General features: G+C 36.5%; 1 protein-coding gene and 1 long non-coding RNA gene across 3 annotated transcripts; both read left to right on the forward strand.

Moving 5' to 3' along the window:
• The first annotated feature begins 2,235 nt into the window (after positions 1-2,235).
• On the forward strand, positions 2,236-14,714 carry LOC130905710 (PR domain zinc finger protein 12-like). 2 transcript variants are annotated; one of them, XM_057819327.1, is made up of 7 exons: positions 2,236-2,464; positions 7,119-7,309; positions 7,394-7,549; positions 8,691-8,788; positions 9,629-9,641; positions 12,432-12,447; positions 12,549-14,714. In XM_057819327.1, exons 1-7 carry the CDS (start codon positions 2,236-2,238, stop codon positions 13,043-13,045), a joined length of 1,200 nt encoding a protein of 399 aa, XP_057675310.1. In that variant the 3' UTR covers positions 13,046-14,714. The 2 variants fall into 2 exon arrangements, with proteins under 2 accessions (XP_057675310.1, XP_057675311.1); XM_057819328.1 differs by lacking the exons at positions 2,236-2,464; positions 9,629-9,641; positions 12,432-12,447 and adding an exon at positions 3,682-3,993 and having other exon boundaries at positions 8,691-8,820; positions 12,567-14,709.
• Positions 14,715-18,261: 3,547 nt separating this feature from the next.
• LOC130905187 (uncharacterized) lies at positions 18,262-18,817 on the forward strand. Its single transcript, XR_009061068.1, has 3 exons — positions 18,262-18,375; positions 18,451-18,543; positions 18,610-18,817. It is a non-coding gene; the product is annotated as an uncharacterized LOC130905187 (long non-coding RNA).
• Positions 18,818-20,625: the final 1,808 nt, after the last annotated feature.

A 20,625-nucleotide genomic window follows, 5' to 3' on the forward strand; every position in this document is an offset into this window, starting at 1 on the left:
CATTTTATTTTGAACAGTGTTTTTTTCACCCAAGGGCGTAGGTTTGGTCTCAACATTGGTAGGGACCAAATGGCATAACCTTCATGTACACTTTTTGCTGGGGACGGGACATTCATAATGATCAATGCAAAACACATCTGTAATGACTTAGTAACTTTAATGTGTATTGGTTCAGCCTACACCGTTCAATTCAAACCTTTGTTTTCAAAAACTACTAAAGAAACATTTTGAAAACTTCCAGAAAAAATGTCCGGATTTTATGAGCAAATTTAAATTGCATTATTGAACATGACTTAAATTATACTAACATACACAACGAATACAAGCTTGTTAATAATCTCTTAACGATCCAGGATTAAAAAAAAAAAAGAAATTAACATTCGTTTTAAAATCATTCAACATTGTCTAAATAAAGAAATTAAATATAACTGAAAAAACTTCTTTGTCAGGGAATGACAAAAATAAATAAAAATGGAGCTGTTCTTCAGGTAAAACACTACCGCTTTTGTCCACAAGCACACCCAAACTCAACAAAAAATATGAAAGTTCCCTTGTAAGCTGCTTTAAGACCAAAAATTTAAACTAAATTAAATGAATTTTAAAAAAGTCAAATTGGTGGAGAAGGGGGAAAACCTCGGTTCACTGCATTTCTAACAGTTAATTTAACGTTAACAGTAGAAAACATACCTCTCTAAGCGGCTTCCTACATGAGTTTCGCAGGTCAGCAAGTTCACACAGTTAAATGTTATGCTAACTCTGATGCAGGTCCGACTTTCAGTAGCAAAATTTGTGGTGTGTTCCCCACTTCCACAACGTTGACGTCTTTTTACATTTCTCAAAGTGGCTACTGCTGGCTGAAAAAAATAACTTTTAATATCGCTAATATCTCTAATATATGATTTGTGTGTGTCTGGGGGGGGTCAACTCATCAGCCAATCAAATGTGCGTTTTGGAGGGGGGGAATGGACCGGCACATTCAGCAAATGAAAAGAGCTACATGTAAGTCTGAACATAATGAAAATAATTCACTTAATAATGGTTAAGTCAATTACAATAATTAAAACATTTGGGAAGACAGTGTAAATGACCTATATAACTGAAGTCATTATATAACGCAAATAATGTTGCTTAAAAGTTGGTAGGGACAATTTGAGCATCCTGAAAAGTTGGTAGTGTTTTGTCCCTACCGTCCCTATGCGGACCTACGCCCTTGGTTTCACCACTGCATCCTTTTTCTTAATTTTCATCATTTTAAGTGTTTTTGTCGTAGTTTGAATTGTTTTTCCCTCTGCCACTTCTTAAAGTTTGCCTTTTTCTTTGTGTGCATCACTTTTAGTGTTTTTGTATTTAGTAAAAAAAAAAAAAAAAAATGCCATCCAAATCTCACAAATTTTCTTTCCTAATTTTGCATGTATTTTAAAGTTGATAAATACATTGTGTGCATTAATGCATTTAAAAAAAAAAAAAAAGAGCATCTACTTTTCTATTTCTTTGCCTGCGTTTGCCAGCATCATTTTAAAGTGTATATTCATTGTTTTTTTCCACTTCAAGTGCATCATTATGTTTAAGAACATTTTTGGGGGGTTATTTCATGTTTAAAAAAAGTAGTGTGAACTCATTTGAACAAGTTACCAACATTTTTTTTCGCCTTTCTGTGCATCGTTTTAAACTGCTCTTTTTTTTTCATTTTGTGCATGCATTCACGAGAGAATAAAACAATCTTCAAATTCTGTTTAAATATCTTCACCTTTATTATATCTCAAGCACTAGAGAAAAGCCATCTACTTTTTGTATTCATATTGTTTTTACGTGGTTATAATGTACTCACCTTTCCTGAGATACAATTATTTGTGTTGACATATATTTTAAGTGTATTTGTTGAGAGGGGAAAAACACCCTCTTCAATTTGATTTATGATTATCATATAAATATATATATTTTTTAATTGTGTTTTTATTTGTAAAACAGTGTGCATTCATGAGAGTTAAAGCTGCCCCCTTCCCTTTTTTTTTCCCTTTGCAGCGTGGGCAACACCACGCCACAAGGGGTGTGTCATTAATAAGTAATTAGGGTCCCGGGGGCAGCCCCCCCACTAGTATAAAGAGCCCCTCAAGAGCCAAGCGGAGCCAGTTTTCACTCACTCGCTCTCGGGAGAGGAAAGCACGTCCACTTCATCCTCCTCTCACCTCCTTGTATTTTTCTGAAGTTCACTTCTCAAGTCCGCAAAGCGTCAAGATGGGCTCCGTACTGCCCGCCGAAACTTTGTCCCTCAAGTCTGGATTTAAGTGTCCGGCCCGGGCTGCGCTGTCGGACGTCATCACTTCGGACGTCCTGCACAGCTTCCTGTACGGCCGCTGGAGGAACGTCCTGCAGGGCGCCGAGCACCTGCATGCAGAGGAGCGCCACGCTGGCTGCACCAGGACCGCTTTCACTGCCGAGGTGCTGGCCCAGTCCTTTGCGGGAGGTAGGCACCACCTGTTGGGGCTTCGCGTGTCCTCTATTGATCATGATATTTATTGATCATGACATTTAAAGTGCATGTTCTCAATGTTGTGCTTTTGATTGATTATGTACCTTTCCCCCCAAATTAAGTCAAATATGTGTGTGAGGCTTGGAAGAGGTAAAATGTGTTTTCCCATTGTATTTTTTTTTAACCCTTTACAGAACACTCATTTTAACTCATTGTCTACTATGAAACATCCAGTTCATTTGGACTGGGAGGGGCGAATAAACGAATGCTCTCATTATCGCTGTCAGCCCCCCACCCCCAAATCAAAATGGATCGGACGTTTAGCGCTGTCAATGACACTGAATTATGAGTATTCAGTCAGTCCTTCCTTTATAAATGAATTGGGCGTATATCGTTTTTATAATTTTTTTTTTTTTTTTTAATCAAAATCTAAAGTGTTTGTGCGGGCCACAACCATGAGTGTGATTCAGTTTTTTAAATATTATTATTAAGTGTAATTGAATTTTTTTTGTTTGTTCTCATTTTATATCATAATAAAAATATGGAAATATAATAATACAAAAGTAATGTAATAATAGTAATTAAAACCTGGGGTCCACATCACATTTTAAATCATGTAGGCCAGAATATTAACATTTGCCATATACAAGTGTGGCCTTCATGACCCAAAATGGGATGTCTACGTATGTGGGCATGCAGCAGGTCCTTATGAAGTTATGGTTTTTAATTATCCAAAGTATCCTTGCCGGATTCATGTTTGTACACTAGCATTAAAAAAAAAAAAAACGCATTATTTTTCAAAAAGGGAAAAATAGCATTATACTTTAGACTTTTTATTATTATTATTATTATTATTATTATTATTATAGGTCCATATAAAATAAATTAAATGGGAGTTAATTTGCCTACGAATCAGTAACCCATATTATACTTGTTTCCTAACCAAGAAGTGAATAAAATGGGGAGTTGTGCGCAAGTGTCATAATTCCAATCTCATCATAACGAATAATAACACATTCAAGACAAACAACCATTGTTTTATTATTTTAGTTGAATTGGATTTAATTCAAAATAAGAGTCTTTGTAGAGTTTTTATTAATTAATATGAAACAGAGAATCAAAACAAATCAATGTTCTCTCCCTATTTTCCCCGAATCAAGAAAAATTAAATAAACGAAGAAGAAAAGTGCAAAGAAGAAGAAAAAGAAATGTTTCCCGCCAAGAATAAATAGTAGAAGAAGAAGTTGTTCGCCTCCAACTTGTTGCTGCAGTTTTTTCCCACATTTTGTCGGCGGTCTTTTCGAGCCATTTAACGCGTTAAGTAGCCCTTGAAAGGAAAGAAGCAAATAAGTGCCACTCACTGAAAGGTCGACGGGCCTTTAAATTCATTTGGTTAACTTTGCTCGTTGACCTGGGAAAGTGTCCGCTAAGGGGGGGAAAAAAAGCTTCGTCCGGGGCTTTTTTCTATGGAGCAACTTTCTCCCGGCATTCATCTTCAATGTGTGGACAGTCTCCCTTTTTTGGTGAGTTTGGCAGCTATGTGGGGCTCCGTCTTCTCTCGCTTTCTTTTCACAGATTTGCTGTTGGTCGCATAATGCGGCGTGAAGGCTAAATCTAATGCTATTCATTGCATGTCAGCCATCTAATCGCCTTTCCATTTTTTGTCGCGCGGATTCCAGAGTCCCTTTTAACAAGACGCCGCTCCATTCAGCGCAAATTTATTGCTACAAACTTCTTAAAAGGATAATGAATTTGGAATTAGCCGTCTCTCTCTCTCGCTTTTTTAGCGCCGACCCTTTAATGAATATCACATCTGAAGCGTGACCAATTGCTGGAGCCCGCGCAATGGAGCACCGTTTAACCCCTATCGGACAAAGCTTTTATTGTCATTTTTTTGTGTTGTTGTTGCAGCTTTTAAATACTAGAAGAAGACGGAGGGGGAACTTTGATTTTGACATTCAAGAAACGTTCCCCCCCACCTGACTATTTAGATGGAGATAAAACTGCTTTCCGTACGCGAGAAAAATGTTCAATTCAAGCAGATAATCGAATTAAACGGGGGATGAAGTGTCGCTTAATATTTGGAGTTGGGTCGGTTTTGTGCTTGGCAGGGGTGGACAACCAGCGGCTGATTTCATCCATCACTGCGTGCGCTTTTAAAAAGAAGCAAAACTGACAGGGGAAAGCACTGAAATATGTCAGACACATACTCAACGTTTATAAGATCGACCAAACTTTGTGCTGTAATTGTCAGCAATATTAAACAATACTTTAAAATCGAACGTGTAATTACAATTAGGAATGAGCCATTAGGTATGGCATTTATTTTGAGTTTATCATTCGCACCAACTGGTACAATAGATGGGAATGCTGTAATTAAAATATTGATTTTTTTTTTTTAATGAGTATTTTTTATATGATTATAGTAACAAAATAATGGTGAAATTCGGCACCATGATTGTGATGAATATAGAGAGAATGCAAGCAACTATTTTTGGAAGTAAAAAAATTATTTTGGGTGAAAAATCATCAATTATTATTACTTTTTTAATCACTACAAAGCGTTTTTTTAAATTATATTCTTTATATTAAAAAAATCTTACAATAAAGACATTTACAAACTAATAAAATGTTGATAAAACAAAAAATAAGTCGGAATAATTCAGATATTGACTGATTTTTTTTTGTATGTGTATTTATTTTTTTTTTTTAATGATAATAGTAACAAAATAACGGTGAAATTCGGCACCATGATTGTGAGCAATATGCAAGTGACTATTTTTGTATGTTTTTATTTTTTATTTTTTTGATGAAACATCAATTATTACTTTTTAAAAATCATTATAAAGCATTGTTTTTATTAGATTTTTTTTCGATATTATAAAAAATTAATAAATACCTTTACAAATTAAAAAAAAGTTAATAAAACAAAAAATAAGTGGGAATAATTAAAATATTGACGGATATTTTTTCATTTGTATTTTTGATGATTATAGTAACAAAATAATGGTGAAATTCGGCACCGTGATTGTGAGAAATATAGAGACAATGCAAGTGACTATTTTTGGAAGTAATTTTTTTAAAGTGAAATATTATCAATTTTTATTACTTTTTAAAATCATTATTAAGCACGTTTTTTTTTAAATTAATTTTGTTATATTTAAAAAAAAAATCTAATTATAAATACATTTATAAATTAAAATGTTAATAAAATAAAATAAGTGGGAATAATTAAAATATTGACTTTTTTTATGTGTATATATTTTTTAACTGATTATAGTAACAAAATAATAGTGAAATTCGGCACCATGATTGTGAGGAATATAGAGCGAAATCAAGTGACTATTTTTGGAGGTTAATAATTTTTTTAGGTGAAATATTATTAATTATTAATACTTTTTTTTAAATCATTATACACTAGTTTTTTTTTTAATATATTTTTTATATTTGAAAAGTCTTATAATAAGTGCATTTACAAATTAATATAATTTTAATTTTAAAAAATAAGTTGGAATAATGAAAATATTGACAGATTTTTTTTTTTTTTTTTTTTTAACGCTAATAGTTACAAAATAATGGTGAAATTCGGCGCCATGATTATGAGGAATACAGGGTGTCCCCAAAAAATGAATACACCCCTTTTGCAGCTAATAACATGACATGTTCACACTTGAACTGCATTTCCTTACTTTGAGAATGAGTTTTCTTTCTTCAAAGTTTTGTCTGGCTGCCATCATTGTTTCAATGGGTTTAATCTACAAAGTAATAGACAATTTGTTTACCAACTGTTTTAGAATGTATAGATTTTTTGGGATACTCTGTATAAGGAGAATGCAGGTGACTTATTATTGGAAGTCAACATTTTTTTAAGTGAAATATTATCAATTATTAGTACTTTTTTTTGGGGTATTATAAAGCATTTTATTTTTTATTTTTTTATATACGTATATATTTAAAAACAATCTCATAATAAATACATTTACAAATTATTGAAATGTTAATAAAACAAACAAACAAACAAAAAGAATAAAAACATACATACACACTGGTAATGGCCTATGATAACACTGTCACATGTAGATTTTTTTGTCATAGCATTTAACTTAACAGTGCTAGATCCAATCCATTTTGAATGGGAGGGTTGGCCGCGATCATTTCCTGCCAGCCTCTCCCATCAGTCAAAATTAAATGTGAGCACAATTCTGGGCTAATTTGGCAAATATTTCTATGAAAGTATGAAATTGTTAACATTTTAACATTTTATTTATAATGCAATGTAGTTCTCAAATTGTGAATGTTTGATTAATAATGTATTAATCCACCTTAAAAAAAGCTTGTTTTCAATTAATCGTTGTACAATTTGGCGCCATAGTTAAAAAAGAATCAACAGTATCAGCGAGCGGTGGAAAAATATAATAAGCATCGATCATTCTGCAATTATTGTTTTGAAAAAAAAAAAAAAGGGTTTTAGCTTATATTTGATGCAATGATTATAATACAATTACTAAATAAAGTCATAAAATGTTTAACTAAAAATGATAATACAATTGTGGCACAATAATTGTGCGTGATCAAGTACACCTTTTTGCATTTTTTGTTGAAACGAATGGAAGTTTCACAGTATTTTTATTTCACTCATTTTTTGCAGAGGTGCAGAAATTGTCCAGCCTGGTTCTCCCCAGCGAGGTGATTATTGCTCAGAGCTCCATCCCGGGAGAAGGTCTGGGAATCTTCTCCAAGACCTGGATCAAGGCCGGCACCGAGATGGGCCCCTTCACGGGCAAAGTCCTGTCCCCAGAACATGTTGACCTGCTCAAGAACAACAACCTAATGTGGGAGGTGAGTCACTCTTATCAAAGTCCCACCTAGTTCTCGTGTGTCATTCCCGAAGCTCGTCCACATGTTTTTTTGATTTTGTAATAGGTGTTTAACGAGGACGGCACTGTGAGGTACTTCATCGATGCCAGCCAAGAGGACCAACGCAGCTGGATGACTTACATCAAGTGCGCCCGTAATGAGCAGGAGCAGAACCTGGAGGTTGTCCAGATCGGCAGCAGCATCTATTACAAGGCCGTGGAGGTAAAGGAACTGCTTTTTTGTTCGGCATGTGCATGCGAGGTTTTCAGAACCATCATCATGCTTGCATAATGGACAATATTAACCTATTCACTATATAACATTGACATCGATAGCGAAGTTAAAAGCAAATCTATGTAAAATGTAAGTACAACCAAATGTTGTTGGCTTTCAATACGCTTCCCACACATCGTTTCAGATTAAGGGTGCACTGATCATAATTTTCTATGAGATTACCAATTTTTGAAAACCCTGACCTGTCGATCTCGATTTTTGCTGATCCTGATTCATTATAAAAAAAACAGCATGCACCTTCAACACTTTAATCAATCTTGATTTTATTGTAAAACTTTGAACCTATAAAACAAGACTGTTTCTCTGAACTATACGCATGCATTAGTTTGTTGAAAGATGTTTGAAAAGTGACAATTTTCTTTCCAAGATCCAAAATTATATATTTCCTTACCAAAAAATAAAATACAGCAGTATTTTGATTTACAAAAAGAGAATCCCAAGGTGTAAGGAAATTGATCATTTTCTGGAGAATAAAATTATTAAATGATATACGTGGTCTCTTTTTTTGTGTGCATCTTAATAACTTTTAATGCTTGAACTGTTTGTGAGCCAAATGTGAGCTTTCACTAAACAGGTTATTATTGGACCGTATTCCTCATAAAGGGAAGACAGAGTAATGAAGCCATCTGGCGACCGCAAAATAAGTACCACACAGTAACCGTATGAAGCGTCAATACAAATTCCACTCTTTCCACACTGCCATTGACGCTAATACGTCCAATCATGGCGCTCTTTTCATCCTTGTACTGTTAATTTAAATGGGTTTGTCACTACTAGACGTCCAATACATTAGAACAGGGGTGGGCAAACCGGTTCTCGAGGGCCGCAGTGGGTCCTGGTCTTTGTTCCAACTGAGCCAACACAGATAGTTTAACCAATGAGGTTTCAGCAGAAATGAGAAGCACCTGACTGCAAACGACTGATTGCACTTGTAAAACAGCAGATTGGTGAAAAGGTGTCCTCTTAATGGGTTGCAACAAAAACCCGCACCCACTGCGGCCCTTTGTGAAATAGTTTGCCCACCCCTGCATTAGAACCATTTCTGAATTTACTTCTCTTTTCCTTTAAGACGATTCCCCCGGACCAGGAACTGCTGGTGTGGTACGGAAACACTCATAACACATTCCTGGGCATCCCTGGAGTGCCGGGAACGGACGAAGAGCAGCAGCAACAGCAGCAGCAGAAAAAGAACAGAAATGGTAAAAAATTAAAATCTCTCCTGTGCCTGTTTGATACATTCAAATTGAACATAAAATTTCTTACATATTTTGAATGTGTTATTAAGCAATTCCATCAGAACCACAAATGATTCGATGAAACATCCAGTTACTTTCAGATTCTGTCACTGTAAAACACTGTGCCCCGAGCATTCGTGTTGATGGATTGAAATGAAGGGATAATGACAGTCAAAATGAAGAGATTTTTCAGTAAAACAACAGACCAAGGATGCAGTTAATTCGCGGGCAAAGTTTATTTTCAGACCTAAACCCTAAAGAGTATGTATTTTTCCTCATGGAAAATGCATGCCTCGATGCAGCAAGGTCGTTTTAATTTTGGATTTTTCTTTTTTTTTTTTTTTTTTTTTTTTTTTGTGGATTTGCTAGTTATTATTAGTTTTCATTTTTCTTATTATTACAGAATTAGTTCGTTCGAATTAGTTTTAATATTATTTTTTCATGCTTTATTTTTTTAATGTGTATTTGGGTTTTAAAAAAATTAAATTAAATTAAACTTTTTAAAAGCAGCCTTTAAAAGATAGTTATTCTGTAGTTGAATTTTGTGATTTAGACATGTGTAAATGGGAAAATATTAATAAAAATAAAAAATAATGTTAAAATTGATTTTTTAAAAATAACAAAAATGAAGGGATTAGTGTCTTTGATTTAATATAATTTCAGCATTGGTGGATGACGTACTCACTTTTTTTTTTACTTATGTAAAAGTACATTTAGAGGGGCAAAGAAATAATTGTGTAAAAATAAAAGTAGTTCAGAAAAAAAAATTAAGTAAAAGTACAAAAGTACTTGTTTTAAAATTTACGCGGAAACAGTAAAAGTATTTTCTCCCGATGCAAAAATTAATTTCAGTTATAAGTCAATGCAAATATCCTACTTTTGAACCCACAATATTACCATTTTCTTTTTCACTTTTTAAAACTGTGCAGAACGGAAAAACAAGCAATAAAACTGACCGCGCTGTAAATAGAAGCTTAACAAGCTCCGAAAACTGCAAGCAACTATCAGGTGCATACCCCCACCTATTGTACAAGAGTGCGCTGCACCCATCTGAAGGCGCGCTGCTCTCACTTTTGTTGTCGTTTTAATTTAGTCAATATCTTGTCCACCTGCTTAATCTTGCTTGCACTCTTGTTGCTGCCTCTAGTGCTCAATTACAGTATAGTTGCACAGGGCTTATCAATTGTGTTGGAGGCATGAAAACAAAACTATCGATTCACAATGAGAAAAAAACAAACAAACAAAAGTAACGCTTGATGCAGCCGAAAATTTGAAAAGTAGTGTAGTAAAAAGTACAGATACACTATGTGCTGTAAAATGTAGTGAAGTAAAAATTACTACTTAATATTTGCACTTAAGCAAAGTAAAGGTACACAAAAAATATACTTATTCCACCACTGAATTTCAGTTAGTTTTGTGAATACACAAAACAGTTTCGGTTAATTATATACTTTTCTGTCAGTTTTTATTTATTTCACTTAAGGAAAATGCTTTTTCAATCATAGTTTTCATTATTTCTTTTGTTTCTTTTAACGATAAATACATAGGGATGCAGCCAATAGTAAGAAACAATTTTATCCGGCACACTAGGCCAGTGATTCTCACAGTAAGCTACACAAACCGCTGGGTTTGTGGGATCCCTCTAGTGGTACACAAAAGAATCACTGCCGAAGGACAGTTGAGTTGTATCTGACATTTAACGTTCAATACTTTTTACATTTTTAAGAACCTTTTGTTTTCAAACTTTAACTACATTTTACTCAACGCAATTTAATTTTTTTCATTTTCCCTTGTTTAATTCATTACCTGCCATTAACAGTGACAGACAAACCCGAGTTGCTCCAAAACTTAGCTGTTTTGTCATTGATCACACTGTAACTTATGCATTTTACGACTTACAACACTCAAAATAAGGAAGCAAAACAATACTACTACTACTAATACGACAATACAGTGATCTCTCGCTTCTTCGCACCCTCAGTCCATCGCTGCTTTTTTTTTCAATTAAAAAATAATTCATAAAATGCAGTATTTTATAGAGCTGTCCCGATCTGATCACATAGTCTCTCCCTCCCGCTCCTGCCGCTTTTCTTGGTCAGGCAGTGCACTGGAGTTGCGATGATTGACAGACAGTTCAGGTTTGATCTTGCCAGAGACGCTTACTTCAAAGCGTCGCATGCGTCAGTCATCATTTAACTTGTTAAACAGTTGCTGTGGCAACTCATTGTGTGTAAGCGAGCAGCTTGAGCGGATTTGAGTGGATTGTTAAACAGTTGCTGTGGCAACTCATTGTGTGTAAGAGAGCAGCTTGAGCGGATTTGAGTGGATTCACTCAATGTGGCATTTAATCAAGACAAGCATTTTTCTACTTTATTCTTGTTTAAAAATAATTTAAAAAAAAAATAATTCGGTGGTGCAGTAACACGTTTAAAACATAATTATTACATTTGAAGTGCTAAAAAACCATTTATTAAAATGGATATATGTATGTATGTATGTATGTACATATGTTTTTTCTTAATTACCATAATTTTGGGACTATAAGCCGATACTTTTTTTTTTTTTTCATTTTGAGTCCTGCGGTTTATAGTCCAGTGTGTCTTATCTGTTGATTCATTTGGCTTAATAGGTAACACTTTATTTGACTGCTGCGTCATAAGACCGTCATAATTGTGAAATGACACTATCATGGGCATGTCATTAAGTGTCACCCGGCAAATTATGTCACTAACTCCATTTATGTCCAGGTCAGATCTTATACATCCGTTCAAACGTGAGATAATTAGCTGGATAACACTTAATGACATCTGTTATAAGCATTGATTAATGCTCATGACAGTATCATGTCATAATTATGATTGTGTAATGACAGTGTTATGGCGCCACTGTCAAATAAAGTGTTACCAAATACCATAACTAGCAATTAATGAAACAACTGGAACAGTAACTGAAGAAATAATTAGCACAGAACATGAATTTTGTTTGGTATTTACGTATATCTGTAGTGCTGCAATGCATGCTAGGACGCATGTTGGACAACAACAATGTTGGCAGCAGATGGCAGCAGAGGTTGTCTGTGTCCCCCAAAGGAGCAGTGATGGCCAAATGAAGCTTCTTGAAGCAATGAAGCTTTGCAGCCAATTGGTTCAAAGTGGTTCATTTGCTTTTATGACAGTCGTATGATGCCGCTGTCAAATAAAGTGTTAGTGATTAATATGTTTTGGTGTAAATATCCCATAAAACAGTGAGGACAGCTGCAGCTTATAGTCCAGTGCCTTATCTATGAACAAATGTCGTCTTCGTGTCAAATTTGGTGGGTGGCGGCTTATAGTCAGGTGCGCCTAGTGTGAAAATTACTGTTTACTTTGGGGGGGGGGAGGGGGGGGAGTGAAAAAACATGTCTTATATGTAAGCTAAATCTGTATAAATACATTGGACAGACACACACAAAAATTTACTACTACTTTGCCACTTCGCCGTTTTTCACTTATCACGGTTCTGGTCCCCATGAACCACAAAAAACGAGGGATCACTGTAGTACTAATACTACTACTGTTCTAATGCTATAATGTCAGAATGGATTGGACTTTTGTTGTCGAAGGCACTGAAAAATGATCATTCAATGGTATCCCAGTTAAAATCAATAGCTGGCAATAATCTATGTTTTAACATGGATTGAAGTTTTATCAAAGTCTTTTTGGTTTTTTCAGATGACTCCCTGTCTTGTGAGTCCTCGTGCTCGCCTCCTTCTTCCTCCTCCTCCAACGCCGCTGGCCCCCACACTTCGGGTCGCATGCGCTGCGTCATATGCCACCGCGGCTTCAACTCGCGCAGCAACCTGCGTTCCCACATGCGCATCCACACGTTGGACAAGCCGTTTGTTTGCCGCTTCTGCAACCGCCGCTTCAGCCAGTCATCCACGCTGCGTAACCACGTGCGCCTGCACACAGGCGAGCGGCCCTACAAATGTCACGTATGCCAGAGCGCCTATTCCCAGTTGGCAGGGCTACGCGCGCACCAGAAAAGCGCACGCCACAAGCCGGCCGCGACCGCCGCCGCCGATGCCGCCGTTCGGGCGTCGCCGCCCCCTCCTCCTCTTCCCGTGGCCAGCCAACAGATGGCGCCCGTAGTACGCCACCATCACCATCACGTGCCGCTGGTGCACCACATTCCCGCCCTGGTGCTCTGACATGTAAAAACACGACAATAGCAGCAAAGATGCACTTTAGCAAAGAGCTCAAGTGGAGAGAAGACTGACACGTGTTCCATTTAAGTGTAAAAAGACAACAACAACAAAACTCTTGAGAGGACTTGCCTGGCATGTGACCAAAAATTTCCACAAATACATTCGAGTTCCCATGATCAATACAATGATATCAACTCACATCAGCTACAATTTTTCAAACAGAGAGCTATTTCTTAAGCCAACCAGTTTATTTTAAACCCTCTGAAATATCAAACTTGATCAAATTAATGGGAAATCCATCAATTTTTATAACTGATATCTGTCCCTTCATCTCATGAATGCCCATCAGATAACTTGTGGGTAGTTTTGCATGCAATATTCAGTCTAAGAATTTTTCCAGATCCAGACAATTATTTTTTCGGGGCCAAAAACATATGGCTCTGCAGAAATTTGACCCCCAAAAATAATTCCAACCATTCATTTCTAATGGCCAAAATTTCTCATTCATTTTCAATGACCCCAAAACACTTCCATTCACACGCCTTGACCTGCAAAAATCTACATTGGCACACCCAAAACCATATGGTGGTCGTGATTTTTGACCCAAAACCTTCTGTTAAAGCACATTGACATTCAATTGCCTAATTTCAACCATATCACTTTCCAACAGTTTTTATCGCCCCTCAGATGGAAAATATGAGAAAATTCAACCTAAAAAGTTTTATTTCAAGCCTTTTGGGTAATTTCTTTCCTTAGTCAATGTTATTAAACCCACAAATAAATCCCTTTTGAGTTCCATTTGAGTTAACTGGACACACAAAATCTATACCAGGTGTCTTCCATTGACTGTGGTAGCCACAAAAATATCTCCTTGGCGATCATATTTTTTAACCAAATTTTCCCATTAACCCCATTTAATTCACACTACAACCCAGAATAAATTTCTATATTTGCAACTTAATCTTGAACTTCTCGGACCCACAAAAAATGTATGTTTTTTTTTGTCTGTGATTTTGACAACAAAAATTCCTAAAAATGCCCTTAATTCAATAGGAAGTGACCCTGACCCAGTGACCCGCAGGTGTTTACTGACCAGCACAGCAAAGCTACCCACGCAAGTTCTCCAGAAATGTAGGAAACAATTAAATAATCGTTCATTTCTACAAGTCTCTGCAAGTGGTGACTTTGAAAGGTTACCTTGGTTTTCAGCACTCGCGTGGCCACTGCATCCCGTGATTGAAGCATCATGCCTGTCTTTATGAGTCTACATCATGTGATTGAGAATTTCATTTATGAAGCACTTTTCTCAGAGGGGACTTGCAGAGTGCTTTACATAGTTCAAATATACGGTAGTTTTACATTTATAAATAGAGTACAATAATAAATGTTAAAATCCTGAGCTAACTTGACATATGACTAAAGACTTTGGGACAAAAAAAAACATGCATCCAATACTCATGGGCTCAAGTCATGTGAACCAACAGTGTTTTCACACACACAAAATAAAAAAAATAGGTTTACAAGAAAACTTGTATAAATGCAAAAGTTCAGTCCACTCTTTTCAAATTAAATCGTCACTTTAAACTTGTACAGACTGAGTAATATTAAAAAAAATAAGTAAATGTATTGTATGCTACTGTATATGTGAGTGTAAATACATTTGTGCTTCTTGTATTCTAAATAAATCATACAAATTGACTTGTGTGATTGTTCATTTTGAAGTTAACGGATATTGCTTTAGTCTACTGCTGTTTGTGAAACTATGGAACCATTTAACAGTGGATCAGAATTGGGTAAGAAAAGATCAGGTTTTAAAATGTATTTTTAAGTTAACTCATTGATGACGATAGATGTTCAATTCATTTTGACTAGGAGGGATGGCAACTGAATGATCTACCCCCCCCCCCCCCCCCAAAGTCAAATTTGATATGGACATCTATCGCTGTCAATGGCAGTGCAACCTTCCCAGCTGAAATGGATTTGATGTCTATAACTGTCAATGGCAGTGAATGAGTGAAGGACCACAAACAACAAAAGAATCCACAGGTATAAGGTCATTTTGCCCCCCCCCCCCCCCCCCCTCAAAAAAACATTAATAAATAAAAATGTCCAGTGAGAGAAAAGTCAAGAAAATCACCAGGATAACTCAATTTATCACATTGGATATTTTTTTATGCTTATTTAAAACAAAATACTAAAATTCCAGTTTCCTACATTGATTTAAACATTTCAGGTTTTAACCCCAGAGCTAATGAAGAAACACTGTTCAAGTGACTAGCTCTATCTAGTGTTAAAGATGAGAAGTGCAACATCATGTAGGCTTAACTTAAGCTTCTTCTGTGGTTCATATCGAAACTAATATACAGTATAAATGGAATTTTGTCCGTTTGTATGTGTGTGTGTTCATTCCCAATCGACTCCGTAACAGCTGGGCGGATATTGGGGAAAAAAAATGAACAAAGTTGGGCTTTATGTTTCTAGGAGTGTTCTTAGATGGGTTTGATCTCTGTAGGCCTCTATTTAGTGTGAAACATTCATTCGAAACTCTGAAAATTAGCATAGAAAATCCATGATTGTGGTGGCGACAGTGCAAAGATGCGCCTCTGGCGATTGCAATGTTGCAGTTGGGTTTCAAACATTACAGTTTCATGTACATATTTAAATGTACTGTGTTAATATGTTACGGCTTTGAGTACTCCACAACAAGATGCTGGATTCCAAATAAATATACAATTTTCCGGAATATCACCAAGCGATTCATTTCAGCTGGATAATAATACTGTAACGACTGTTATTCATTATGTGTTACACCCGCAATGGTTCATCGGGAGGAGTGGCAACCATGACTGAGAGTTGTGGTTGCCTTTGGTATGTTCTGGTGTTTTCTGTTCAATAGAAGCGCTGTCTCTTCTGGTCGTGCGGTGTATGGGGCACAACAGTAGCAAGCGCGAAACATAAAATCTGTCTCTCTCATTCTTCGCCACGTCACTTGCCACAATACTGTACACATTGATGGAAAAGCGATTGCGCATTAACCCCATTATGGTGTCCTTTGCTATTACTACATTACAGCTGTATCTAAGGAAACTACCATGGTATGAAAAGGTATCTGAACCTTTTGGAATTTCTCACATTTCTGCATAAAATCACCAACAAATGTGATCTGATCTTTGTCAAAATCACACAGATGAAAATACAGTGTCTCCTTTAACTAAAACCACCCAAACATTTATACGTTTTCATATTTTAATGAGGATATCATGCAAACAATGACAGAAGGGGGTAAGTGAACCCTCTGCCTAAGGAGACTTAAAGAGCAATTGAAACCAATTTTTACCAAACAAATTAAGCCAGGTGTATGCCCAATCACTGATGTGTGGTTTAAAGCTGCCCTGCCCACTATAAAACACATACCTGGTAAGAATTGTCTTGATGAAAAGCATTGTGTGATGTGCATCATGGCTCGTCAAAAGAGCTGTCTGAAGACCTGCGATCAAGAATTGTTGATTTGTATAAAGCTGGGAAAGGATACAAAACCATTTGTAAAAGTCTGGATGTTCATCAATCGACAGTCAGAGAAGTTGTCTACAAATGGAGAGAGTTTGGCCATGTTGCTTCTCTCCTAATGAGTGCCCGTCCACCAAAAATGACGCCAAGAGTTCAGCGCAGAAGACTCAGAGAGGTAAAAAAGAACCCTAGAGTGTCTTCTAAAGACACAGAAATCACTGGCACGGTCCAATATCGCTGTGCACACATCAACTATGGCCAAGAATGGTGTTCATGGGAGGACTTCACAGAGGAAGTCACTGCTATCTAAAAAAACATTGTTACTCATTTAATGTTCGCGAAAAGGCACTTGGACACCCCACAGAACTTTTGGCAAAAAATTTTGTGGACTGATGAATCCAAAGTTGATTTGTTTGGTAGTAACACACAACATCATGTGTGGAAATAAAATAGAACAACTCACCAACATAACACCTCATCCCCACCGTGAAGCATGGTGGAGGGAGCATCATGATTTGGGGCTGTTTTGCTGCCTCACGGCCTGGACAACTTGCAATCATTAATGGAAGAATGAATTCAAAAGTTTATCAGGATGTTTTTCAGGAAAACCCGAGACTGTCTGTCAGACAGTTAAAGCTGAAAAGATGGATGCTGTAACAAGACAATGATCTAAAACACAGAATTAAATCAACTACAGAATGGTTTCAGAATAACAAAACACACGTTCATGAGTGGCCAAGTCAAAGTCTAGACTTGAACTCCATTGAGATGCTGTGGCATCACCTAAAGACAGCGATTCATGCCAGAAATCCCAGGAATCTGACTGAAGTACAGCGGTTTTCTAGAGAAGAATGAGCCAAGCTTAGTCCTGAATGATATGCCAGACTGATCTGCAGCTACAGGAAGCATCTGGTTGAAGTTATTGCTGCCAAAGGGCAGGCCACAAAACATTAAATGCAATGGTTCACTTATTTATTTTTGCCCCTTCTGTTATTGTTTGCATACTATCCTCATTAAAATATGACAGCTTATAAGTGTTTGGGTGGTTTTAGTTAAAGCAGACACTGTTTTTTCATCTGTGTGATTTTGATAAAGATCAGATCCAATTTGATGGTGATTTTATGCAGAAATGTGAGAAATTCCGAAAGGTTCAGATACTTTTTTTCTAAGTATTGAGGGCTGGTGGAGCATAAAATCTTTTTGCAGATGTCATATTGATGCTCGCTAATGTTTCTTTATCGATACCATGTCATATTGTTTCTGGCTGTCTGATGAAAGAAAGTCAGTCAGTGGCCATGTTGTTACTTAGTATCTGCTCAGCTGATGGAACTGTTTTGATTGTATAACATGGACTGTCACAGGATAAAGATAGATTGGTTGAGCGTATTACTAAATGTTTGAATGATGCCATTATGGTAACTAAAAAAATGGAATTAATTAACTAGGGTCAAATCCATTTGAACAGGGAAAAGCTTGCAGTGAATGATTATAGCTCAGTGCCAGTGACGACGATAGACGTTGAATCCTTTTGAACTGGGAGGAGCTTCAATCTTTCCATTTTATTATTCCTACGAATACTGTAGGTAAAATGAACTTCTTCCTTCTGTAACTGTTGGCTCGGTAGGCTCCTGTAATGGAAAAGTTGAGGGCCTCCATGATAATAATACTGCATTGTGGTTCTCATGTTACTGACATCACCACACGCAACTGAAAACAAGTACTGTTTCATTAGACAGAGTGCATGAAAAGCCAGCCTGTGCTTTGTTAACTTTAAACAAATTGAGTGAAGCCAAGAAACACCGACATGTTGTGACTCATTTTCTCAGGTAAGCGCTCCCTTTGTTGTATATATTTCAGGTACACATCTCCTATTTAAAACATGAGAATTTGTTTTCTTTCAGCATTGAGCCACATGGCTGACTTGATTGTTTCTTGTTGCTGCACAAAGCAGCAGAAGACAACGAAAGCACCAGGATGACTCAACACCTGTAAAGGTAAATGGAAGGAAAAGCACAGTAAGTTTTGATTACTGATCTGCACTTGTTTCTTTCCAAATGTAGGAAAACAACAAGTGTGGAGCGTCACACAGGACATAACCAAATCCAGTCCACAAATCATGTGATTCCTATCTTGTTGGGTGATGAAGTGTTTGTTCTAATGACGACTTTTCCGGAAACTTTCTGTGGGAAAGCGGGATCGTCTGACAGCTGACAAGCACGACAGCTTTCCATTCTCAATTGTGGCCGTGATCATATCAGATGATAAAAATAAAATACCTTACCTTAATTTGTGTGTACATGGGATTTCTGATTCAAAACGTAATTTGCTTTGGTCGTTTTCTGTTGGGTTTGAAGGCAGATGCTTTTGAAATTGTATCTTAAAAGCCATGATGGCGGCACGCATGGTTGCAAAGAACTGTATAAACCTCTTGTGAATATGACTAAACAAAAATCCAGGAAAGCCATGCTAAGAAACCATCATCTGACATGTTGTCCATGCAACAAAGCCTTCAATCTCGCTCTGATGTACACCCAAACCCTTCTGTATAAGAAAAAAAATACTCTGGCAAGAAATATAATACTGTACCATGATTTTTGGACTATAAACAGCTACTTTTTTCCTTCATTTTGAATCTTGCGGCTTATAGTCCAGTGCGGCTTATTTGTTGATTAATTTGGGTTAATAGGCAACACATGCCTTCTAGGATGCGTTGCAGCGCTACAGATGTAAATAATCAAAATCCATGCTCCGTGCTAATTATTTATTCAGTTACTGTTCCAGTTGTTTCATTAATTGCTAGTTATGATATTTGGTAACACTTTATTTGACAGTGGCACCATAAGACTGTCATTAGACAATCATAACTATGACATGAGTCTGTCATAAGCATTAATGAATGCTTATGACAGGTGTCATTGTCATCTGGCAAATCATTTTACTAACTGCATTTATGTCCAGCTTGGATCTTTTACATCCATTCAAAAGTGAGACAATTTGCATAAATGAGCACCAATGTTTTTTTTTGACAGCAGTGGCTTCCTCCGTGAAGTCCTCCCATGGACACCATTCTTGGCCATAGTTTTACATATAGTTTATGTGTGCACAGAGAAACTGGATTGTGCCAGTGATTTCTGTCGGTCTTTAGGTCAGGGGTGGGCAAGCTGGTCCTCGAGGGCCGCAGTGGGTCCTGGTCTTTGTTCCAACTGACCCAGCACAGCTAGTAAAACCAATGAGGTTTCAGCAGAAATGAGAAGCACCTGACTGCAATCGACTGACTGCACTTTTAAAACAGCAGATTGGTGAAAATGTGTCCTCTTAATGAGTTGCAACAAAAACCCGCACCCACTGCGGCCCTTTGTGGAATAGTTAGGTTCTTTTTTACCTCTTTGAGTATTCCGCGCTAAACTCTTGCCGTCATCTTTGGTGGATGGTCACTCCTTGGGAGAGAAGCCACAGTGCCAAACTTTCTCCATTTGTCGACAACTTCTCTGACTGTCGATTGATGAACTTCCAGACTTTTAGAGATGGTTTTGTATCCTTTCCCAGCTTTATACAAATCAACAATCCTTGATCGCAGGTCTTCAGACAGCTCTTTTGACCGAGCCATGATGCACATCAGACAATGCTTCTCATCAAGACATTTCTTACCAGTTGTGTGTTTTATAGTGGGCAGTCAACATTAGTTACTGTCTGGTTATGCATTAACTAATGCATTAACTAATGTTAATTAATATGTTGCCAAAGTTTAAATAAGGAATTATATGAATTATAAATAAATAATGTTTAAGTAACATTATTTATTGTCTTAAAATGCATTAATTATTGCATTAACTCATGTCAATTAATATATTAATAAAGGTTAGATAAGGGAGTAAATGAATTATTGTCATGTTACTTAAACATTATTGTCTAAAAATGCATTAACTTATGTTAATTAAGGTAACCTTATTGTAAAGTGTTACCAACATTTCTACGTCTTTCCATCAAACTTAAGTAAATATTCCTTTCTTTAAAGAAAGTTTGTAGTGTTTACTTTGTAATCACTGCATTCGCGGCCATTTTTAACGTTACACGCA

The sequence above is a fragment of the Corythoichthys intestinalis genome, chromosome 17, assembly GCF_030265065.1.
Source record: "Corythoichthys intestinalis isolate RoL2023-P3 chromosome 17, ASM3026506v1, whole genome shotgun sequence".
In the NCBI taxonomy this organism is placed as follows: Eukaryota; Metazoa; Chordata; class Actinopteri; order Syngnathiformes; family Syngnathidae; genus Corythoichthys; species Corythoichthys intestinalis.

Bases quoted from the DNA above. Each gene is read 5' to 3' on its own strand.
- LOC130905710 (XM_057819327.1), top strand. From the start codon at position 2,236: ATGGGCTCCGTACTGCCCGCCGAAACTTTGTCCCTCAAGTCTGGATTT. The intron at 2,465-7,118 runs GTAGGCACCACC...CATTTTTTGCAG, and splicing joins GGCCCAGTCCTTTGCGGGAG to AGGTGCAGAAATTGTCCAGC. The intron at 7,310-7,393 runs GTGAGTCACTCT...ATTTTGTAATAG, and splicing joins ACAACAACCTAATGTGGGAG to GTGTTTAACGAGGACGGCAC.